General features: G+C 46.7%; 2 protein-coding genes across 2 annotated transcripts in view; one reads left to right on the top strand and one right to left on the bottom strand.

Annotated features, from left to right (window-relative positions):
* Positions 1-7,944, top strand: part of RSF1 (remodeling and spacing factor 1) — a 45,193-nt gene extending 37,249 nt beyond the window's left edge. The window contains exons 8-16 of the mRNA XM_073548637.1: positions 1,655-1,759; positions 2,005-2,084; positions 4,004-4,058; positions 4,137-4,243; positions 4,368-4,438; positions 4,567-4,774; positions 4,877-5,088; positions 5,529-5,723; positions 6,700-7,944. Coding sequence (XP_073404738.1) covers positions 1,655-1,759; positions 2,005-2,084; positions 4,004-4,058; positions 4,137-4,243; positions 4,368-4,438; positions 4,567-4,774; positions 4,877-5,088; positions 5,529-5,723; positions 6,700-7,292 — 1,626 coding nt within the window. The 3' untranslated portion in view covers positions 7,293-7,944. The remainder of the gene's footprint in view (positions 1-1,654; positions 1,760-2,004; positions 2,085-4,003; positions 4,059-4,136; positions 4,244-4,367; positions 4,439-4,566; positions 4,775-4,876; positions 5,089-5,528; positions 5,724-6,699) is intronic.
* AAMDC (adipogenesis associated Mth938 domain containing) overlaps positions 1-20,846 on the bottom strand; it is a 284,239-nt gene that overhangs the window by 64,925 nt on the left and 198,468 nt on the right. The window lies entirely within an intron of this gene.

Below are 20,846 nucleotides of genomic sequence, written 5' to 3'. Positions count from 1 at the left end.
ACTGCTCTCTTGGATTACACACGAATGGGATCCTGGACTGCTCTCTTGGATTACACACACGTGGGATCCGGGACTGCTCTCTCGGATTACACACGGGATCTGGGACTGCTCTCGGATTACACACGGGATCTGGGACTGCTCTCTCGGATTACACACGGGATCCGGGACTGCTCCCTCGGATTACACACGGGATCTGGGACTGCTCTCTTGGATTACATACGGGATCTGGGACTGCTCTCTCGGATTACACACGGATGGGATTCGGGACTGCTCTCTCGGATTACACACAGGATCCGGGACTGCTCTCTTGGATTATTAACGGATGGGATCTGGGACTGCTCTCTCGGATTACACACGGATGGGATTCGGGACTGCTCTCTCAGATTACACACGGATGGGATCCTGGACTGCTCTCTCAGATTACACACGGATGAGATCTGGGACTGCTCTCTCGGATTACACACGGATGGGATCCTGGACTGCTCTCTCGGATTACACACGGATGGGATCCTGGACTGCTCTCTCAGATTACACACGGATGGGATCCTGGACTGCTCTCGGATTATTAACGGATGGGATCTGGGACTGCTCTATCGGATTACACATGGGATCCGGGACTGCTCTCTTGGATTATTAACGGATGGGATCTGGGACTGCTCTCTCGGGTTACACACGGGATCTGGGACTGCTCTCTCGGATTACACACGGGATCCGGGACTGCTCTCTCGGATTACACACGGGATCTGGGACTGCTCTCTTGGATTACACACGGGATCCGGGAATGCTCACTCGGATTACACACGGGATCTGGGACTGCTCTCTTGGATTACACACGGGATCTGGGATGCTCTCTTGGATTAACAGATGGGATCTGGGACTGCTCTCTCGGATTACACACGGATGGGATTCGGGACTGCTCTCTCAGATTACACACATTATCCGGGACTGCTCTCTTGGATTATTAACGGATGGGATCTGGGACTGCTCTCTCAGATTACACACGGATGGGATCTGGGACTGCTCTCTCGGATTACACAAGGATGGGATCTTGGACTGCTCTCTCGGATTATTAACAGATGGGATCCGGGATGGCTCTCTCGTATGACACACAGTTGAGTCATCACGATTTGTATGAGCCTCCTTTTTTAAATTTCACTGCAGCTCTACCTGTCAATGTGACCCTTCAGCTGTTGCTAAACTACAATTTCCATCGTGCTTGGACAGGTTGGGATGTTGGGAGCTGTAGTTTGGCAACAGCTGCAGTTACACAAGTTACCATATTCGACAGCCACAACACGTGCTGAGATTGCCTAACAAACCAGCAGTCTCTACATGTGTTGTGGTTGTCGTGCAGCTGTGGGGACTCGGACATATTATCAGAGCACGCCGCAGACACTCGGTTATCCGAGCACGTTCACTCATCACTCGTGGCCACACTTCTCCGCTACTGTGCAACCCCTTCTGAATCAGGTCCATTAGTGAACGGCCCCTTTTTAAGGTCTACAGAGTTACAGAAAAATAAGAGCAACGGGGCACAACATCCAGAAAATGGCCAGACTGCACAGATCGCCAAAACTGAATAGCTAAGAATTAGAAACCATTTCCAGGCCTTAAAAGGGTGTTCCATTAACCGCGGTATCTTCCTGTTCTCCAGATCCTGCTGTGTGACTCCTGTGACAGCGGCTACCATACCGCCTGTCTGCGGCCGCCTCTGATGGTCATCCCTGACGGAGAATGGTTCTGCCCACCGTGCCAACATGTATGTAGTAGACATTGCTGATCGTGCCTGCATGATGACACAGTACTGCCATCCACAGGACGTTCTCTTGCTGTAAGCAGCAGATTTGAAGCTGTGTATCAGGCACTGCTTATCGCTGACCCCTGTAGAGGGGAGGCTTCACCCTAAAGTCAGACTGACCCTGTCCTAGGCGTGTCATCCGTCTGCTGTATAGGGTACTGACTCCCTGCAGTGCGCACTAACCATGTCGTCTCTTTTTGGAACAGAAATTACTTTGTGAGAAGCTCGAGGAGCAATTACAGAATCTAGATGTCGTCCTCAAGAAGAAGGAGCGAGCAGAGAGAAGGTAGCGGCCCCCCAACCATTACTATGGGGGGGTCTTTATATTACCGGGGATGCGCCGTATTAAAGGTGGAAACTGATTGAACGGAGGGCACCGCTGAACTAGTGAAAGATGAATGAGGGGTTCACCAAAGATATGTTCAAGAACAATAGGCAAGAAAACGTAAAGCAATGTATATAGATCTGGGAACTCCACAATATATAGAAAATATATCACATGTTATTTATAGATTCCAACACGCACCTGAAACAGCACAAAAAACAATAAAAACAGTTAAGAAATGCAAAGTGCAAGTCATGGAATAATGATCCAGTGACCAAAACAATCCCCACACAATAACAATTAGACCACCTCTGAAGACCTTCAATACTGCATATAATATGGACACAGGCGAGGAGGCCTGAGTCACCAATGTATATAGAAAGCTATTCACAGCACCATGGGGACCAATAGAGAAAAACAAAAGGTGAGCCTAAGGCAAGACACATCACTAAGTCAGGCATACAGTGATTAGAAATGCCAAATACCTGACCATCAATGTGAAGAGCAAAAGACCCCTGCGCCGTAAAGGTGGAGATGTCGGTGGGTGCAGTGAGGTCCTATGTGAGTGCAGCTCTGGAGTATAATACAGGATGTAACTCAGGATCAGTAATGTATGCACACAGTGACTGCACCAGCAGAATAGTGAGTGCAGCTCTGGAGTATAATACAGGATGTAACTCAGGATCAGTAATGTATGTACACAGTGACTGCACCAGCAGAATAGTGAGTGCAGCTCTGGAGTATAATACAGGATGTAACTCCGGATCAGTAATGTAATGTATGCACACAGTGACTGCACCAGCAGAATAGTGAGTGCAGCTCTGGAGTATAATACAGGATGTAACTCAGGATCAGTAATGTATGTACACAGTGACTGCACCAGCAGAATAGTGAGTGCAGCTCTGGAGTATAATACAGGATGTAACTCCGGATCAGTAATGTAATGTATGTACACAGTGACTGCACCAGCAGAATAGTGAGTGCAGCTCTGCAGTATAATACAGAATGTAACTCAGGATCAGTAATGTATGTACACAGTGACTGCACCAGCAGAATAGTGAGTGCAGCTCTGGAGTATAATACAGGATGTAACTCCGGATCAGTAATGTAATGTATGTACACAGTAACTGCACCAGCAGAATAGTGAGTGCAGCTCTGGGGTATAATACAGGATGTAACTCAGGATCAGTAATGTAATGTATGTACACAGTGACTGCACCAGCAGAATAGTGAGTGCAGTTCTGGGGTATAATACAGAATGTAACTCAGGATCTACAGTAATGTATGTACACTGACTGCACCTGCAGAATAGTGAGTGCAGCTCTGGAGTATAATACAGGATGTAACTCAGGATCAGTAATGTATGTACACAGTGACTCCACCAGCAGAATAGTGAGTGCAGCTCTGGAGTATAATACAGGATGTAATTCAGGATCAGTAATGTAATGTATGTACACAGTGACTGCACCAGCAGAATAGTGAGTGCAGCTCTGGGGTATAATACAGGATGTAACTCAGGATCAGTAATGTATGTACACAGTGACTGCACCAGCAGAATAGTGAGTGCAGCTCTGGGGTATAATACAGGATGTAACTCAGGATCAGTAATGTAATGTATGTACACAGTGACTGCACCTGCAGAATAGTGAGTGCAGCTCTGGGGTATAATACAGGATGTAACTCAGGATCAGTAATGTATGTACACAGTGACTGCACCAGCAGAATAGTGAGTGCAGCTCTGGAGTATAATACAGGATCTAACTCAGGATCAGTAATGTATGTACACAATGACTGCACCAGCAGAATAGTGAGTGCAGAGATTGATCCTGTGAAAATACGTTTTCATTTTTCAGCTGAAAGTTGTTTTTCTTGTTTTTCAGGAAAGAGCGATTAGTTTATGTTGGAATCAGTATTGAGAACATTATTCCCACCCAGGTAGGTTTATTCCCATCTTGTTTGCTGTGTGCACAGTTTCAGTTTTGGGTAGATGAGATGATCTCCTCTGTATTTCAGGAATCGGAGGAAGTGCCAGAAATACAGGAGAAGGAGGAAAAGAAGAAGAAAAAGTCTAAGCCGTTGGAGAGGAGGTCGACGAGGGCCCGGAAGTTCATTAGTTACCGGTGAGATGACAGACACTGTGATCAGTACAGGATTGTCTCTGTGATATGATGAGGCGTCTTGTACACTTCAGTTTTCTGACATCGTTCTCTGACTGCTGGGATCTTCGTTCTGTGCTTTTCATAGGTTTGATGAATTTGATGAGGCGATTGATGAAGCGATAGAAGACGACATCCGGGATGCAGACGGAGGAGGCGGTAAGTCATTATTCAGCCGCCCTGATAGGGCTTTCTCCTTTGGTTATAGTGTGACGACACATGATGTCACATGCAATCATGACTCTCTCCGTCTTGTTCTGGATCTCAAATTTCTTGCCTTTTTTAAGGTGGTGGGGGCAGAGGAAAGGACATGTCCAACATCACTGGCCACCGTGGCAAAGACATATCCACCATCTTGGAAGGAGAAAGGGAAGAAGGGAAACGTCCTCAAAGGGCTGTTACACGACGCAAGAAGCGGCGGCGACTGAACGACCTGGACAGTGACAGCAACATGGATGAGGAGGAGAGTGAGGACGAGTTCCGGATCAGTGAAGGGTGAGTCCATCTTCCGCTCGTGCCCGACTGCTGCTCCATTGCTCAGGGGAGAAGGAATATGAGGCTCCAATCCGCCTTTTATAGCCCACATTGTGTTTTCAGCTCTCAGGATGAATTTGTTGTTTCCGACGAAATCCTAGAAGAGAGCGATGAAGACCAGCAGTCCAACGACAGCGACTTTGGCACTCGTCGTCCACGCCGCCACTATAGCCGACCGATGCGGCAAAGCAGGCGGATAAAGAGGCGAAGTGTGCGAAGGAGGTACTCGGATGATGACGAAGATGATGAATCCGGAGACGATAGCCAAGGATCTGGTAATTTTTCTTTTCGTTTTTTCAAAAGTGATCCCACAGATATTCATGGCCGATCATAGAGTGCGAGTCCCAGGAGGAGATGGTTTGCAGGGCTTCCGTCCAGTGGTTATGGACTACCAATATGGCAGCGAATTAACTTATCACCACAGTTTTTACATGCAGCATATATCTGGTACTGACCCTGTATTATACTCTAGAGCTGCAATCATAAATCAGCTAGTTAGCAACGGAAATGGCCATAAGGCTTTTGACAGATACCCCCTTTCCCTCGCTCCGTCCCCGATGACTTTTTCCTGTATCTCTAGACTCTGCGGTGCCCACTGCCTTTCTTTGCTTCGAACCTGCACAGCAGTTCCTAATCTAGGTGGTCTCCCAGCGTCATGTGTGAGGGGGATCCATTCTATGAGGTTTTACCTCCTCTGGCTTCTGTGTCACTGCAGAGACTGATGACAGCAGCGATTACAGTGATGACTATCTGGACACCCGGAGGAGGAGATCGCGGAGGAACCAGAAGCGACAGGTCAATTATAAGGAAGATTCAGAGAGCGATAATTCGCAGAAAAGAGCTCGGCACGGACGAGGGAAAGAAATGAGACGGGTCCTTAAGAGGAAATTTTCCAGCTCTGAAAGCAATGGTGGGCTTCTTAAAAGATGTATACATTGTAGTATAAACCTGCACCAGTCTAGATTGCACAATTACCATGTGGGACCCATTGTTGTATACTAATGCTGGACAGCAGGGGGCGTATTGCACATTATCAGACATGGTCTTGCCACTTGTGTTTGCAGTATTGATTTTCTTAAGGGGGAATCTGTCACCCCATTTTAGCCCTATCAGCTGCCGGCACCGCCATCAGGGGCTTGTCTACAGCATTCTGTAATGCTGTAGATAAGCTAACCTGAAAGATAAGGAAAAACAAGTTAGATTATACTCACCCCGGCGTCTGGTCCGATGGGTGTCGCTGTCCGGTCCGGCGCCGCCCATCTTTATACGATGCCGTCTTTCTTACTTCTGCCGCGGCTTCGGCGCGGTCGTACTTTATCTTCCCTGTTGAGGGCAGAGTAAAGTACTGCAGTGCGCAGGCGCCGGACCTCTCTGACCTTTCCGCCGTAGCCGCGTCAGAACTAAGAAGGAGGACAGCATCGCTAGAAGATGGGAGGTACCGGACGGCGACACCCACCACACTCCGGTGAGTATAATCTAACTTGTTTTTCTTATCTTTCAGGTTACATCGGAGGCTTATCTGCAGCATTACAGAATGCTGTAGATAAGCCCCTGATGGCGGTGCCGGCAGCTGATAGGGCTAAAATGGGGTGACAGATTCCCTTTAAAAAGACAGTCAAAATTAAGTCTTACTATTTGTAAAGCCTCGTTCAGACATCATTATTTTGGTTTTTTGTTCACGTGAATGATCCGGACCATTTTTCATCAGGTCAAGCAGCGCTATGTATAGCATAAGCAATCAGATGATTCCAGCTTTAAGTGGAAAACAATGTTTTGAAAAATAATTGAAAAAAACAAACAAAAGAAACCCCTCAATTGACTGTGTCCTAATACTGATCACATCCCGGTGTTAGATGATTCACTAATTGTGCCGTTCTATCCCGCAGAGAGTGATTTTTCCGCTGCCTCGGATGATAAGCCTCGAAACGTGCGAAAGAACCTGCTTAGGAAACGCATCAGAAGCTCGAACGATGAACTCTCAGATGAGGAGAAGGAGAAACCCGTGAGAAAGCGGCTAAACCGCATCGAGACGGATGACGAGGACGAAGAGGAAGGAGACGCCAAGGTCTGCGGCAGCGACAAGCCTCCTGCATCGGCGGAGGACAAGCCTCCTGCATTGGCAGAGGACAAGCCTCCTGTGGCCACAGCCGTCCCGGAAGGCACGAAGAAGCATAGTTACCGAATAGAGAGCGATGACGAAGATGACTTTGAGAACGTTACAAAAGATGGGAGCCCGTTGGACTACAGCTTGGTGGATTTACCTTCCGCTAATGGACAAAGCCTGGGAAAAACCATCGAGACGTTAATTGGGAAATCGAGCGAAAAAAGCGAAACCACCAAGGACACTTCAGCCCCCGTCAGCCAAGCTTCCAACGGGACAGGGGGCGGTCAGGAGGCTGCCGGAGCCGAGGAGGATGAGGATGAACTATTGAGAGTAACTGACCTTGTGGATTATGTCTGTAACAGTGAACAGTTATAAGATTTTCCACCTCTTCTTCCATTTTTGTGCTAATTTATTCCACAGTAGCTCATACCACCCGGGCCAGTCATTAAAAAACAAAAAAAAAGTGCGGTTTTATTCCTCCTCCACCCTCCCCTGTTCACTACAGATTTTACCCTTTTCTAGAAGCGAAAACTTGACCAGTTCTGCAGTCTTTCTGTGAAGTGACCAGTTTATGAACTTTCAAAAAAAGTTTCTGTACATTATTTTTTCTTTCTTTTTTCTTTCTTTTTTTTTTTTTAAAAAAACCATTTTCTCTCATTGCATTCGTTGTGGTCATGGGTAATTTAACGGACTGATACCGACAGCGACGGAGAGAGAGGGATGAAAAAAAAAAAAGTGACAGCAACTTGTGGTACCTGGAGGGGGAATGGTGCGAATACGGGGAGGAGGGTAGGGCGATATGCATTCCAGAGGTGCCCAAAATATTATTTTTGTTTAGGGAAGAGAATCCCCCCCCCCCCAAAAAAAAGGGGGTAACAGAAAAATGGGCGGAAGGGGAACGGCAAGAAGCACTTGATGCTTTCAGCTTTTTTTTTTTTTTTTTCATATGAGATATATATTCTATTTAATTACTCAGTGCTTAGGTTACGATACAGGCAGATATAAATAAAAATTACCAACTACTTTACCGTTGCTTCGTGAGTCTTAGCTGTATGGTTGGTCCCCGCCCCATTTTTTTTTTTGTATACCTAGTCTAGATTCCACAGTGACCACAAGATGTATATTTAACCACTTCTGTGTCAGAAGGCCCTTATATAACGCATTATGTTGAAAAATTTGCTGCTGTCATTTCTAAAAATTGAATCATGAGAATGAACTTTTTTTTTTTTTTTAAGACATAGAAAAGAGAAAAAAAAATACTCTGGGTCCGGTCTCCTCCTTTTGTGCAGCGACGTACGATGTGATAAGTGTTAATCTCGCCTTTTGGTGTCATAGTAGAGACTTTATACTGGTACCAAGCTGAATTCTCGGGGGGGGGGGGGGGAGGGAGTTAACATTTGGGAATCTTTACAGGCTTATCGTAACTTTTGCAAACACTTTGCTGTGGTGTTTTGTGGGAGACACGGTCTGTTTCTAAATACTACACTTTCCATATGGGTCTGTTCAGAAGATGAGCAGGAAATGGAGAGGTAATGCCTAATGTTTAGGGCTCAGTCAGACAGCTGAGATCGAAACGCAGTGCACGGAACGGCCGAGACTCTCCAGAACCAAGTGTGACCGCTTCATATATTTCTATGCAGCTGTCAAACTTGTGTCCGGAAAGTTGTAGCCAGTCAGAGCATTGCGGTTCGGTTTATAATTTATTGGTAATTTCATTATATGTTGCTTGCATATGTTTGTAGGTACTGTAAGGGCAGTTTCAGACATCCGTATAACGCTGTGTGCACACGATGCAGATTTGCAGCGGATTTTACCGCTCAGAAACGTTGCATATCTGCATTGTGATGTACAGTAGCCTTAAAATCAATGAAAGAAAAAACCGCTGTGCAGACGCTGCGGATTTTTCCGTGCGGTTTTCCTGCGGTACAAAATCCGCAGCATGTTACTTCTTTTGTGCGGTTTTCCATCTCCCCTGTCACCAAATCCGCAGGGGGAAAACCGCATGAAAAATGGAAGAAATCCGCAGGAAAAATGCAGGTCATTTGACCTTCGGATTTCTTCTGTTCTGCACGGAAAAATCCGCAGGGCCAAAAAGTACGTCTGCACTCAGCCTAAATCTGTCTGGGATCGGACCGCAATGCACGGACTGGCCGCAGGTCTCCTGACCTGACCCTGCCCGCTTTATTCTCCTATGAAGCTGACCCGCTCGGGTTGGGAGACCCGCGGCTAGTCTTTGCATTTTGGTCCGTTAATAGACCGATTTGTACAGATGTCTGAATGCGCCCCAACACTAATCTTATGGCTATGACCAGCCATTGGGACAAAGCCTGGTTTATATCTTCAATTAGGAACACAAGGATCTCACAGGTGGGAATATTCAGGACACCTTTCGATAAAGTCGAAGAGGCGAGACCATGTGTTATCAAATCAGTCATCTATTCGCATTGGCGATGTATAATATTTATTCGGACATCTCATGACAGCACCACAAGAGAGGGGATCCGCCCTTCAGGATCAGGAAACCTACAGCTACAAAAGGGTGGCACCTCTCCCACGCATCAGTTGGTTTCCTGTTAGGACCGGTTCCTAAAGATTACAGGACGTCCCCAGGCCCGGCCGGTCAGCTCAGATAGCGGGGGGGGGGTCTCCTACCTCGACCGGTACGGTGGTCTTCGATGGACGGCACGGCAGGGAGCGGGGTCTGGAGGATCACCGTCTCAGGAAGTTGCCACCGCCGAGGTAAGTATTCCTCTGGGCTCCCTGCGTCTCCGGCAGTGCGGGGAGCTCCGTGTTTTCTCGGGTCTGGCGCTGTTTGCTGCAAGGGCACGTGCGGCTCTCCGGGCGACCTGGAGAGGCCTCTGACTCATTCGGCATCATCGGAGGTCGACGGGACAGGGACGGCTCCCTTCTGCGCTTGCGCAGGGGCTTTCTGGTGCCGGGAACATGGCGGCTGCCATCCGGGTTGGACCGGAGCCCTGATTTAGGTCCCACTGGGACTTAAGCGCTTGTGGGGATGAGGGATGCCAGGGAGGGGCCTAGCATCACCTGCTAACTCGGATACCGGGGGGAGATATATATATGGCCGACAGGCAGGGAGATCCATGCTTCTGGCCCATTTTCCTCAATGGAATATGAGCTGCTGCAGATCAGCATGCTACAGTGAAGCCTTGGGCCTGACAGAAAAGCCGAGATGGTACAAGTCGTGGCCAGTTGAGTGACCAGTCCAGCCGTACCAGCTCTTCCAGACGACAGACCGCAGCATCGGCTGAGAAATCCCCCCCCCTCGAATCTCTGGGAACAAATGCACAGAAAATGCGCCCTCTGTGGATGTCCAAAAGGATTATTCCCCCCCCCCCGTATCCAGAAGACGGTGAGGTCTCGGGGAGAGGGGAGCAGCGTTAGCTTCTAGGTAGACTATAGTGCCGGTTAATATCCCCCCTCAGGTGGCGAAAGAGACTCCCAACTTCACCTCAAGTCTGAAGGACATCAGCAGGACAGAAGTAAGGGAGTCCATAAAATCCCTGACTCCAGGAGAAAGTTTTAGGGGAAAGGATCTTCCAGAATCAGATTCGTCAGTAGAGTGGAGGAGGGATGAGGATTCCCCTGAATCATCCTCAGCTTCTTCATCCGAGGAAGACTTGGGCTGCTTCTGCCTGCCCCTAGACCTTGTAAAGGCGGTCAGGGGAACAATGGTGATAGTGGAACGTCCATGCAAGACGTTATGTTTAAGGGATTGGATCAAAAGAAACGTAGATCCTTTCCCTTGAATGAGAAAATTTCAGAGCTGATTCGCCGGGAGTGGAAGAGGCCGGAAAAGAGGGGCTCCTTACGTCCGGCCCTCAAGCGGAGATCCCCCTTTGATGACCCGGCCGTTAACGTCTGGGATAATGCCCCTAAATTAGATGCAGCAGTCGCCAAGGCATCAAAAAGATCTTCCCTGCCCTTTGAGAATCCCCTAGATAGAATGGCGGACATCTTTCTTAAAGGAACTTGGGAGATGGCAGGCGGGTCCCTGAGGCCAGCAGCGGCGTCCACTTGCACGGCCAGATCTATGATGGTCTGGCTGGACCAACTCGAGTCTCGGCTAAAGGAGGGAGCACCTCGGGAGACGATTCTGGGAGCCCTTCCAACAATTCAAGGGGTCGCGGTCTTTCTGTCAGATGCCTATGGATTCAGTCAGGATGGCGGCAAGAGCAGTAGGTTTTTCCAACGCGGCCCGCAGAGTGCTGTGGTTAAAATGCTGGCCAGGCGATATCTAAGCTCTGTGCCATCTGGATAAAGGGGAGTATCTTTTAGGCTCGGTCCTGGACGAGCTGCTGGATAAGGAAGGGGATGAGAAAAAAAAACATTTCCCAACCTATCGTCCTCTTCTTACCAACGTTCTTTCAGCAGGAAAAAATGTGGTCAGAGAAGACCGACAAGGGACTGTTCCAAGTGGGATGACAGGAAGAAGAGATATGCTGGCTTCATGTTTAGGCATTCTTCGTGGGATCGAAAAAAAACATCCTAATGACTAGCGGTCACCGTAGGGAGGTAGATTGTCGGCCTTTTATCCAGCCTGGTCTCGTATCACCAACAGCATTTTGGTGCAGGGCGTGATATCCGCAGGACTAAATTTTGAGTTCCTTTCGGTCCCAGGGGATAGATTCAAGTTAACTCTTGTCTGCCCCTCATATAGAACAGTCTGCACTGGCGACAGAGATTATCAAATTGTGCCATAAAAGGGTCCCGGTGGAGGTCCCGGAATCTGAGGAGGGTAGGGGTTTTTACTCTCCCCTGTTCTTGGTTCGGAAACCGGATCACTCTTACAGGACCATCATCAATCGTCGGTCCCTCAAAAGGTTTCTGGTAACTCGACCCTTTAAAATGGAAACAGTTGGATCGACAATAAAAATGATGTTTCAAAACTGTTTCATGGCAGTTTTAGATTTAAAGGACGCATACTACCATGTGCCTATTCATGCAAATTATCAACGCTTCTTGAGAGTGGCTGTTTCCATGAATGGCATAGTCTGCCATTTCCAGTATAGAGCCCTCCCCTTTGGCCTTTCAGTAGCCCCACAATTCTTCACGAAGTTGATTTCCGAAGTTATTGCCCACTTTCGAGAGACGGACATCCTGATTGTTCCCTACTTAGATGACTTCTTGATTATAGGCAGTTTGGCAGATCACTGCCTTTCCCAGGTAGACAGGTCTATACCCATTCTAGAACACTCTAGTTGGTTGGTTGATAAACTATTAAAAATCCCGTTTACAACCCTTGAAGGTCCAGCAATTTCTCGGCCTCATTTTACATTCAGAAGATCAGGAACGTCGTCTGCCACCTAACAAAATTATTCACATTCGTCATCAGGTTTTGCGGGCAGTAAATAGACCCTCCATGACCCACAGGCAGGCCATGTCTCTTGGGATCCCTAACATTTTGTATCCTGCCTGTCAAATGGGCTCAGTTTCACACAAAAGCCCTTCAGAGAGATGTTTTACTTAATGATAGGGCCCTGGGGGGGTCCCTACACGGGAGAATGACATTGGGTCCATCTGCCTTAAGTTCCCTAAGATGGTGGCTTAGCAAGGATAACTTGTCCTCAGGCGTCCCCTGGGAGAATCGCATATCCCGTTTAGTAACTACAGACGCCTGTCCCTCGGAATGGGGGGCCCATATGGAGGATATTTTGGTCCAGGGACAATGGGATCCCCAGGTAGAAAGTTCCTCCAACCTGAAGGAATTATCGCCGGTAGAGCTGTCAGTTAAATAACTCCTTGCATACCTGCAGGGTCACCATGTCAGAATTCTCTCGGACAATCAGGTGACAGTGGCCTATATCAACCACCAAGGTGGGACCCGATCCGAGGCCCTGATAGAAGTAGCAGAATGCCTTTTCCAGACGGCAGAAAGACATTTTCTATCTTTGACAGCGCTACACATAAGAGGAAAAGACAATACCACAGCAGACTTTCTAAGCCGCAATACACTAAGGCAGGGAGAGTGGTGTCTGAATGGAGCTATCTTCAGCCAGATTGACCACATGTGGGGTCAACCAGACATAGACCTCTTCGCCACCAGGAAGAACAGAAAAATAAAACAGTTCTGTTCTCTGAATCTGGGGGGAAAAACCTTATGGTGGATGCCTTCCTGAAGAAGTGGGATTTCAATCTGGCCTGCGCATTCCCTCCATTATCCCTGTTACCTCGGGTAGTAAGGAAGATCAGAGAAGACAGGGCAAGGATTATACTAATTGCCCCCTTCTGGCCCAGAAGGGCTTGGTTTTCATGGCTGCGATCCCTGGGTACTTCCAGATCTTCTTTTCCAAGGGCCAGTCAATCGCCCACGAGTAGCAGGGCTCCACCTGACGGCGTGGAGTTTGAAAGGGCATTATTGAGGGATAGAGGATTCTCCCCCAATCTAATAGACACCCTTCTGAAGAGTAGGAAATCAGTTACACCCAATATCTATGCTAGAACCTGGAGACAATTTCAAGCCACTTCTGACCTTAAAGCCGAAGGGGGGGTGCCTATAGGGCAGATTCTAGAATTCCTGCAGAGGGGTCTTGAGTTAGGTCTTGCTACTAGCACCCTGAAAGTGCAGGTTTCGGCCCTTGGTGCCTTATTTAGTTGTGATATCGCTAAAAATTACTGGATCTCCAGATTTATTGAAGCAGCTGGCAGAGCTAGGCCCATATACAGGGTAAGGTGCGTACCATGGGATTTGAACTTAGTTCTTATGGCTATGACGGAGGCTCCGTTTGAACCCATGGTATCTGCCTCAATAAAGATTCTAGGACGATGTGAGTAAACAGTCAGAGGAGCGCCAGGAATAAGAGAAGAGAGCAGTAGTTTCTTTAGCCCACAACGCGTTTCGACGGTGAACCGTCATCAGGTGGCGTCGAAACGCCTTGTGGGCTAAAGCAACTACTGCTCTCTTCGGAGGTCTACGGTTGGAGATGAATTGGACTACTAATTCAAAAACATCTTGTCGTCACTTCTCTGCGTTCCCCAGTGACCACTAGAATTCTGGACTTCTCTCAATTAAGATTCTATCCCTCAAGTTAGCCTTTTTGGTAGCTATTACATCAGCATGTAGAATAAGTGATATCCAAGCACTCTCTAGAATCCCTCCTTACACGCAGATTTTGGACGACAGTGTAGGATTTAGGCCACACCCTGCCTACTTGCCCAAGGTTGCCTCAGACTTCCACAGGACACAAGAGATAGTTCTCCCCTCCTTCCTCCCTAACCCCACGAACCAGAAGGAGGAAAAACTTCATACTTTAGATGTTAGAAGGTGTCTTTTAGAGTATCTCTCGGTCACTAATCCCTGATGGAAAAAGACACCTTATTTATATCCTTCCAGGGCGCTAGACAGGGTCTTAAAGTACGTGCAAACGTTGCAGATTAGTCTGCGGAATTTTCTGCACAAAATCCGCATCTCTTGGCAGAAAACGCAGGGAAAAATGCAGATTTCCTGCGGATTGTAATGTGTTTTTGGTGTGCGGATTTGTGAATTTTCTCTCCTGTGCCTCTGGAGGAGAGAGAGAGATTGAGAGAGATTTTTATGTGCCAGACTGGAAACCTCTGCTGTGGATCCGCAAAAACAATTGACATGCTGCGGGAAAAAAAAACGCTGCAAATCTGCGTGGATTTTTCCGCAGCATGTGCACAGCAATTATTAATTTACCCTAGACTAACGTTCCCTGTGCACTACACTGCGGATTTGATGCATGTAAAAAAAAAAGCTGCGGATCTGCATCAAAATCCGCAACGTGTGCACATACCCTCAGAGTTTTAAAGTTTACATTGGCAAGATGGATTAGGTAGGCAATCTATCTAGCTTATACAGCAGGTGGCGGTCTGGCTCCGCAGAACTTAGGGCACATTCTACCCAAGCCATGGCAACCTCTTGGACAGAAAGATCTGGAGTTTTCATCGACCAGATATGTAAGGCGGCTAAGTGGTCATCCCCTTGCACCTTTCAGATCTCACCTTCGGGTTAAGGGTCCTGCAGGCTGTAGTCCCTCCCTAAGATAGTGTTACATCTCTGTAATTCTCTCGTGGTGCTGTCATGGGAGTCCAAATAAAGCATTAAGTTACGTACCGGTAACGGTATTTTTCGGAAGCCCATGACAGCACCCTTAGTTCCCTCCCTTTCATGTGTGGGTGTGCACTTCTTCCACTTATAAGTTTCACGTGGGTTAAATTGTTCAGGTTGTGTATATATTATGTGCCATTAACCATGGAGGTCCTCTCAAGCTCTGTAATCCAACTGATGCCTGGGAGAGGTGCCGCCCTTTTGTATCTGTAGGTTTCCTGTTCCTGAAGGGCGGATTCCCTCTCTCGTGGTGCTGTCATGGGCTTCCGAAAATACCGTTACCGGTACGTAACTTAATGCTTTTTTCCTATAGGCGCCTCAACCTGCTGCAATGTCCTTGTTCATTGATCACAGGTTGCTCTTCGTTTAGAGGACCTTTTACAAACGAAGCAGAAGTTTGATTGCAGCTCTGCTTTAACCCCTTCCTGACATCCGACATACTATCCCGTCCACGGTACCCGGGCCCGTATGACCGTGGACGGGATAGTACGTCTACCGCGATCAGCGGCGCCCATGTGGTGAGCGCCGCTGATCGCGGCCGGGTGTCAGCTGATTATCACAGCTGACACCCGGCACTATGTGTCGGGCGGTCACGGACCGCCCCCGACACGTTAACCCCTTGCACACAGCGATCAAACATGATCGCGGTGTACCGGGAGTTAAAGGGAAGCATCGGGAGGGAGGGGGCTCCCTCCGTGCTTCCCTGAGCCCCCCACGGCAGCGAAATGTGCAGCGCTGCTGCCGGGGGCTCCTATCCTCCAGGCCCCCGGATCCAAGATGGCGACGGGGGGCCTTCGGGGACCTGAGGAAGCTGGCTTCCTCAGTGCCTGCAAAGCGCAGGCAAGAGGAAGTCTTCAATGCCTGTGACAGATTGCTGATCTGTCACAGTGATCTGTGATGTGACAGATCAGCGATCTGTCACAGGACAGTGATGTCCCACCTGGGACTATGTAATAAAGTAAAAAAAAATAAAAAAAAAATGTAAAAATAAATTAAAAAAAATCGCAAAATAAATTAGAAAAAAAAAAAAAAAATATTCCCTCAATAAATCCATTTTTTGGAAATAATAAAAAAAAACAAACAATAAAAGTACACATATTAGGTATCGCCGCGTCCGTTATGACCCGCCCTATAAAACTGTCCCATTAGTTAACCCTTTTAGCGAACCCCTTAAAAAATAAAAATAAAAAACGAAGCAAAAAATAATGATTTATTATCATACCGCCAAACAAAAAGTGTAATAACGCGCGATCAAAAAGACGCATATAAATATCCATGGTACCGCTGAAAACGTCATCTTGTCCCGCAAAAAACGAGCCGCCACACAGCATCATCAGCGAAAAAATAAAAAAGTTATAGCTCGCAGAATAAAGCGATGCAAAAATAATTATTTTTTATATAAAATAGTTTTCATTGCATAAAACCGACAAAAACATAAAAAAACGACCTAAATGAGGTATCGCTGTAACCGTACTGACCCGAAGAATAAAACCGCTTTATCAATTTTACCGCACGCGGAACGGTGTAAACGCACCCCCCCAAAAGAAATTCATGAAACGCTGGTTTTTCTTCATTCTGCGTCCCAAAAATCGGAATAAAAAGCGATCAAAAAATTTCACGTGCCCGAAAATGGTACCAATAAAAACGTCAACTCGTCCCGCAAAAAATAAGACCTCACGTGACTCAGTGGGTCAAAAGACGGAAAAATTATAGCTCTCAAAATGTGGTGATGCAAAAACGATTTTACAATAAAAAGCGTCTTTTAGCGTGTGACAGCTGCCAAACATAAAAACCGCCATAAATAGTAAGTCAAACCCCCCGTTATCACCCCGTTAGGGTAAGGCTGTGTGCACACGCTGCGGATTAGGTGCGGATTCATCTGCGCGGATTTTGTAAAATCCGCAGGTGAAACCGCAGGTCAAAAGACCTGCGGTTTTACCTGCGGATTGCTCTGCGGTTTTGTCCTGCGGTTTTTCATCTCCTCAATAGAGGAGATGGCAAACCGCAGGAGAATCCGCAGAAAGAATTGACATGTCAATTCTTTCTGCGGATTGAAAACCGCAGATAATCCGCGCGGAAAATTCCGCACCGTCTGCACTGCGGTTTTTGATTTCCATAGGGAATCATGGTACTGGGGTCCGCAGCAGCCAAAACCGCTGCGGAACCGCAGCAAAATCCGCAGCGTGTGCACACAGCCTTAGGGTTAGGGCTAGGGTTAGGGCTCAGATTAGGGTTAGGGGTGTGTTGGGGTTAGGGTTGGAGTTATAATTGGGGGTTTCCACTGTTTGGGCACATCAGGGGCTCTCCAAATGCAACATGGCGTCTGATCTCAATTCCAGCCAATTCTGAGTTGAAAAAGTCAAATGGTGCTCCTTCCCTTCCAAGCTCTGCCATGCGCCCAAACAGTGTTTAACCCCCACATGTAGGGTATCAGCCTACTCAGGACAAATTGCAAAACAATTTTTGGGGTCCAATTTCTCCTGTTACCCTTAGGAAAATAAAAAATTGGGGGCAAAAATATCATTTTTGTGGAAAAAAATGAATTTTTTATTTTCACGTCCGAGTGTTATAAACTTCTGTGAAGCACTTGGGGGTTCAAAGTGCTCACCACACATCTAGATAAGTTCCGTGGGGGGTCTAGTGTCCAAAATGGGGTCACTTGTGGGGAGTTTCAATAGTTTAGGTACATCAGGGGCTCTCCAAACGCACATGACACCCGCAGACCATTCCATCAAAGTCTGCATTCCAAAACGTCACTGCTTCCCTTCCGAGCCCCGACGTGTGTCCATACAGTAGTTTTCTCCCACATATGGGGTGTCAGCGTACTCAGGCCAAATTGGACAACTTTTGGGGGTCCAATTTCTCCTGTTACCCTTGGGAAAATGAAAAAATTGGGGACTAATTGATCATGTTTCTGGAAAAAATACGATTTTTTTATTTTCATGCCCTGGCATTATAAACTTCAGTGAAGCCCTTGGGGGTTCAAAGTGCTCACCTCACATCTAGATAAGTTCCTTAGTGGGTCTAGTTTTCAAAATGGGGTCATTTGTGGGGGGTTTCCACTGTTTAGGTACATTAGGTGCTCTCCAAAGGCAACATGACACCCGCAGACCATTCCATCAAAGTCTGCATTCCAAAACGTCACTGCTTCCCTTCCGAGCCCCGACGTGTGCCCATACAGTAGTTTTCTCCCACATATGGGGTTTCAGCATACTCAGGACAAATTGGACAACAACTTTTGGGGTCCAATTTCTCCTGGTACCCTTGGGAAAATAAAAAAATGGTGACTAAAAGATCATGTTTGAGGAAAAAATACGAATTATTTATTTTCACGCCTGGGCATTATAAACTTCTGTGAAGCACTGGGGGGGTCAAAGTGCTCACCACACATCTAGATAAGTTCCTTAGGGGGTCTAGTTTCCAAAATGGTGTCATTTGTGGGGGGTTTCCACTGTTTTGGTACATCAGGGGTTTTCCAAACGCGACATGGTGTCCGATCTCAATTCCATCCAAAAACGTCAAATGGCGCTGCTTCCCTTCCGAGCTCTGCCATGCGCCCAAATAGTGGTTTACCCCCACATGTGGGGTATCAGCGTACTCAGAACAAATTGCACAATAACTTTTATGGTCCTGTTATCCTTGGAAAAATAAGAATTGAGGGTGAAAAGATCATTTTTGTGGAAAAAATATGATTTTTTAATTGTATGGCTTTATGTTATAAACTTCTGTGAAGCCCATGGGGGTTCAAAGTTCTCACCACACATCTAGATAAGTTCCTTAGGGGGTCTAGTTTCCAAAATGGTGTCATTTGTGGGGGGTTTCCACTGTTTTGGTAGATCAGGGGTTTTCCAAACGCGACATGGTGTCCGATCTCAATTCCAGCCAAAAATGTCAAATGGCGCTGCTTCCCTTCCGAGCTCTGCCATGCGCCCAAATAGTGGTTTACCCCCACATGTGGGGTATCAGCGTACTCAGAACAAATTGCACAATAACTTTTATGATCCTGTTATCCTTGGAAAAATAAGAATTGAGGGTGAAAAGATCATTTTTGTGGAAAAAATATGATTTTTTAATTGTATGGCTTTATGTTATAAACTTCTGTGAAGCCCATGGGGGTTCAAAGTTCTCACCACACATCTAGATAAGTTCCTTAGGGGGTCTAGTTTCCAAAATGGTGTCATTTGTGGGGGGTTTCCACTGTTTTGGTAGATCAGGGGTTTTCCAAACGCGACATGGTGTCCGATCTCAATTCCAGCCAAAAATGTCAAATGGCGCTGCTTCCCTTCCGAGCTCTGCCATGCGCCCAAATAGTGGTTTACCCCCACATGTGGGGTATCAGCGTACTCAGGACAAATTGCACAATAACTTTTAGGGTCCTGTTACCCTTGGAAAAATAAGAATTGAGGGTGAAAAGATCATTTTTTTGGAAAAAATATGATTTTTTAATTGTATGGCTTTATGTTATAAACTTCTGTGAAGCCCATGGGGGTTCAAAGTTCTCACCACACATCTAGATAAGTTCCTTAGGGGGTCTAGTTTCCAAAATGGTGTCATTTGTGGGGGATTTCCACTGTTTTGGTACATCAGGGGTTTTCCAAACGCGACATGGTGTCCGATCTCAATTCCAGCCAAAAACGTCAAATGGCGCTGCTTCCCTTCCGAGCTCTGCCATGCGCCCAAATAGTGGTTTACCCCCACATGTGGGGTATCAGCGTACTCAGGACAAATTGCACAATAACTTTTAGGGTCCTGTTACCCTTGGAAAAATAAGAATTGAGGGTGAAAAGATCATTTTTGTGGAAAAAATATGATTTTTTAATTGTATGGCTTTATGTTATAAACTTCTGTGAAGCCCATGGGGGTTCAAAGTTCTCACCACACATCTAGATAAGTTCCTTAGGGGGTCTAGTTTCCAAAATGGTGTCATTTGTGGGGGATTTCCACTGTTTTGGTACATCAGGGGTTTTCCAAACGCGACATGGTGTCCGATCTCAATTCCAGCCAAAAACGTCAAATGGCGCTGCTTCCCTTCCGAGCTCTGCCATGCGCCCAAATAGTGGTTTACCCCCACATGTGGGGTATCAGCGTACTCAGGACAAATTGCACAATAACTTTTAGGGTCCTGTTACCCTTGGGAAAATAAAAATTGGGGTGAAAAGATCATTTTTGTGGAAAAAATATGATTTTTTAATTGTACCGCTGTACGTTATAAACTTCTGTAAAGCCCTTGTGGGTTCAAAGTTCTCACCACATATCTAGATAAGTTCCTTGGGGGGTCTAGTTTCCAAAATGGGGTCACTTGTAGGGGTTTTCCACTGTTTAGGTACATCAGGGACTCTCCAAACGTGACATGGCGTCCGATCTGAATTCCAGCCAATTTTGCATTGAAAAAGTCAAACGGCACTCCTTCCATTCTGAGCTCTGCCATGCGCCGAAACAGTCGTTCCCCCCCACAAATCAGGTATCAGCGTACTCAGGACAAATTGCACAATAACTTTTGCAGTCCAATTTCTCCTGTTACCCTTGGTAAAATAAAAAAAATTGAACCTGAAGTATTTTTTTTGTGAAAAAAAGTTAGATGTTCATTTCTTTTTAAATATTCAAAAAAATTCCTGTGACGCACCTAATGGGTTAATAAACTTCTTGAATGTGGTTTTGAGCACCTTATGGGGTTCAGTTTTTAGAATGGTGTCACTTTTGGGTATTTTCTATCATATAGACCCCTCAAAGTGGCTTCAAATGTGATGTGGTCCTAAAAATAAAATGGTGTTGTAAAAATGAGAAATCGCTGGTCAACTTTTAACCCTTATAACTTCCTAACAAAAAAAAATTTTGGTTCCAAA

The sequence above is a fragment of the Dendrobates tinctorius genome, unplaced genomic scaffold (assembly GCF_039654945.1).
Source record: "Dendrobates tinctorius isolate UK_male_01 unplaced genomic scaffold, ASM3965494v1 ptg000157l, whole genome shotgun sequence".
NCBI classification, from domain to species: domain Eukaryota; kingdom Metazoa; phylum Chordata; class Amphibia; order Anura; family Dendrobatidae; genus Dendrobates; species Dendrobates tinctorius.
This window is presented reverse-complemented; position numbering and strand designations above follow the sequence as displayed.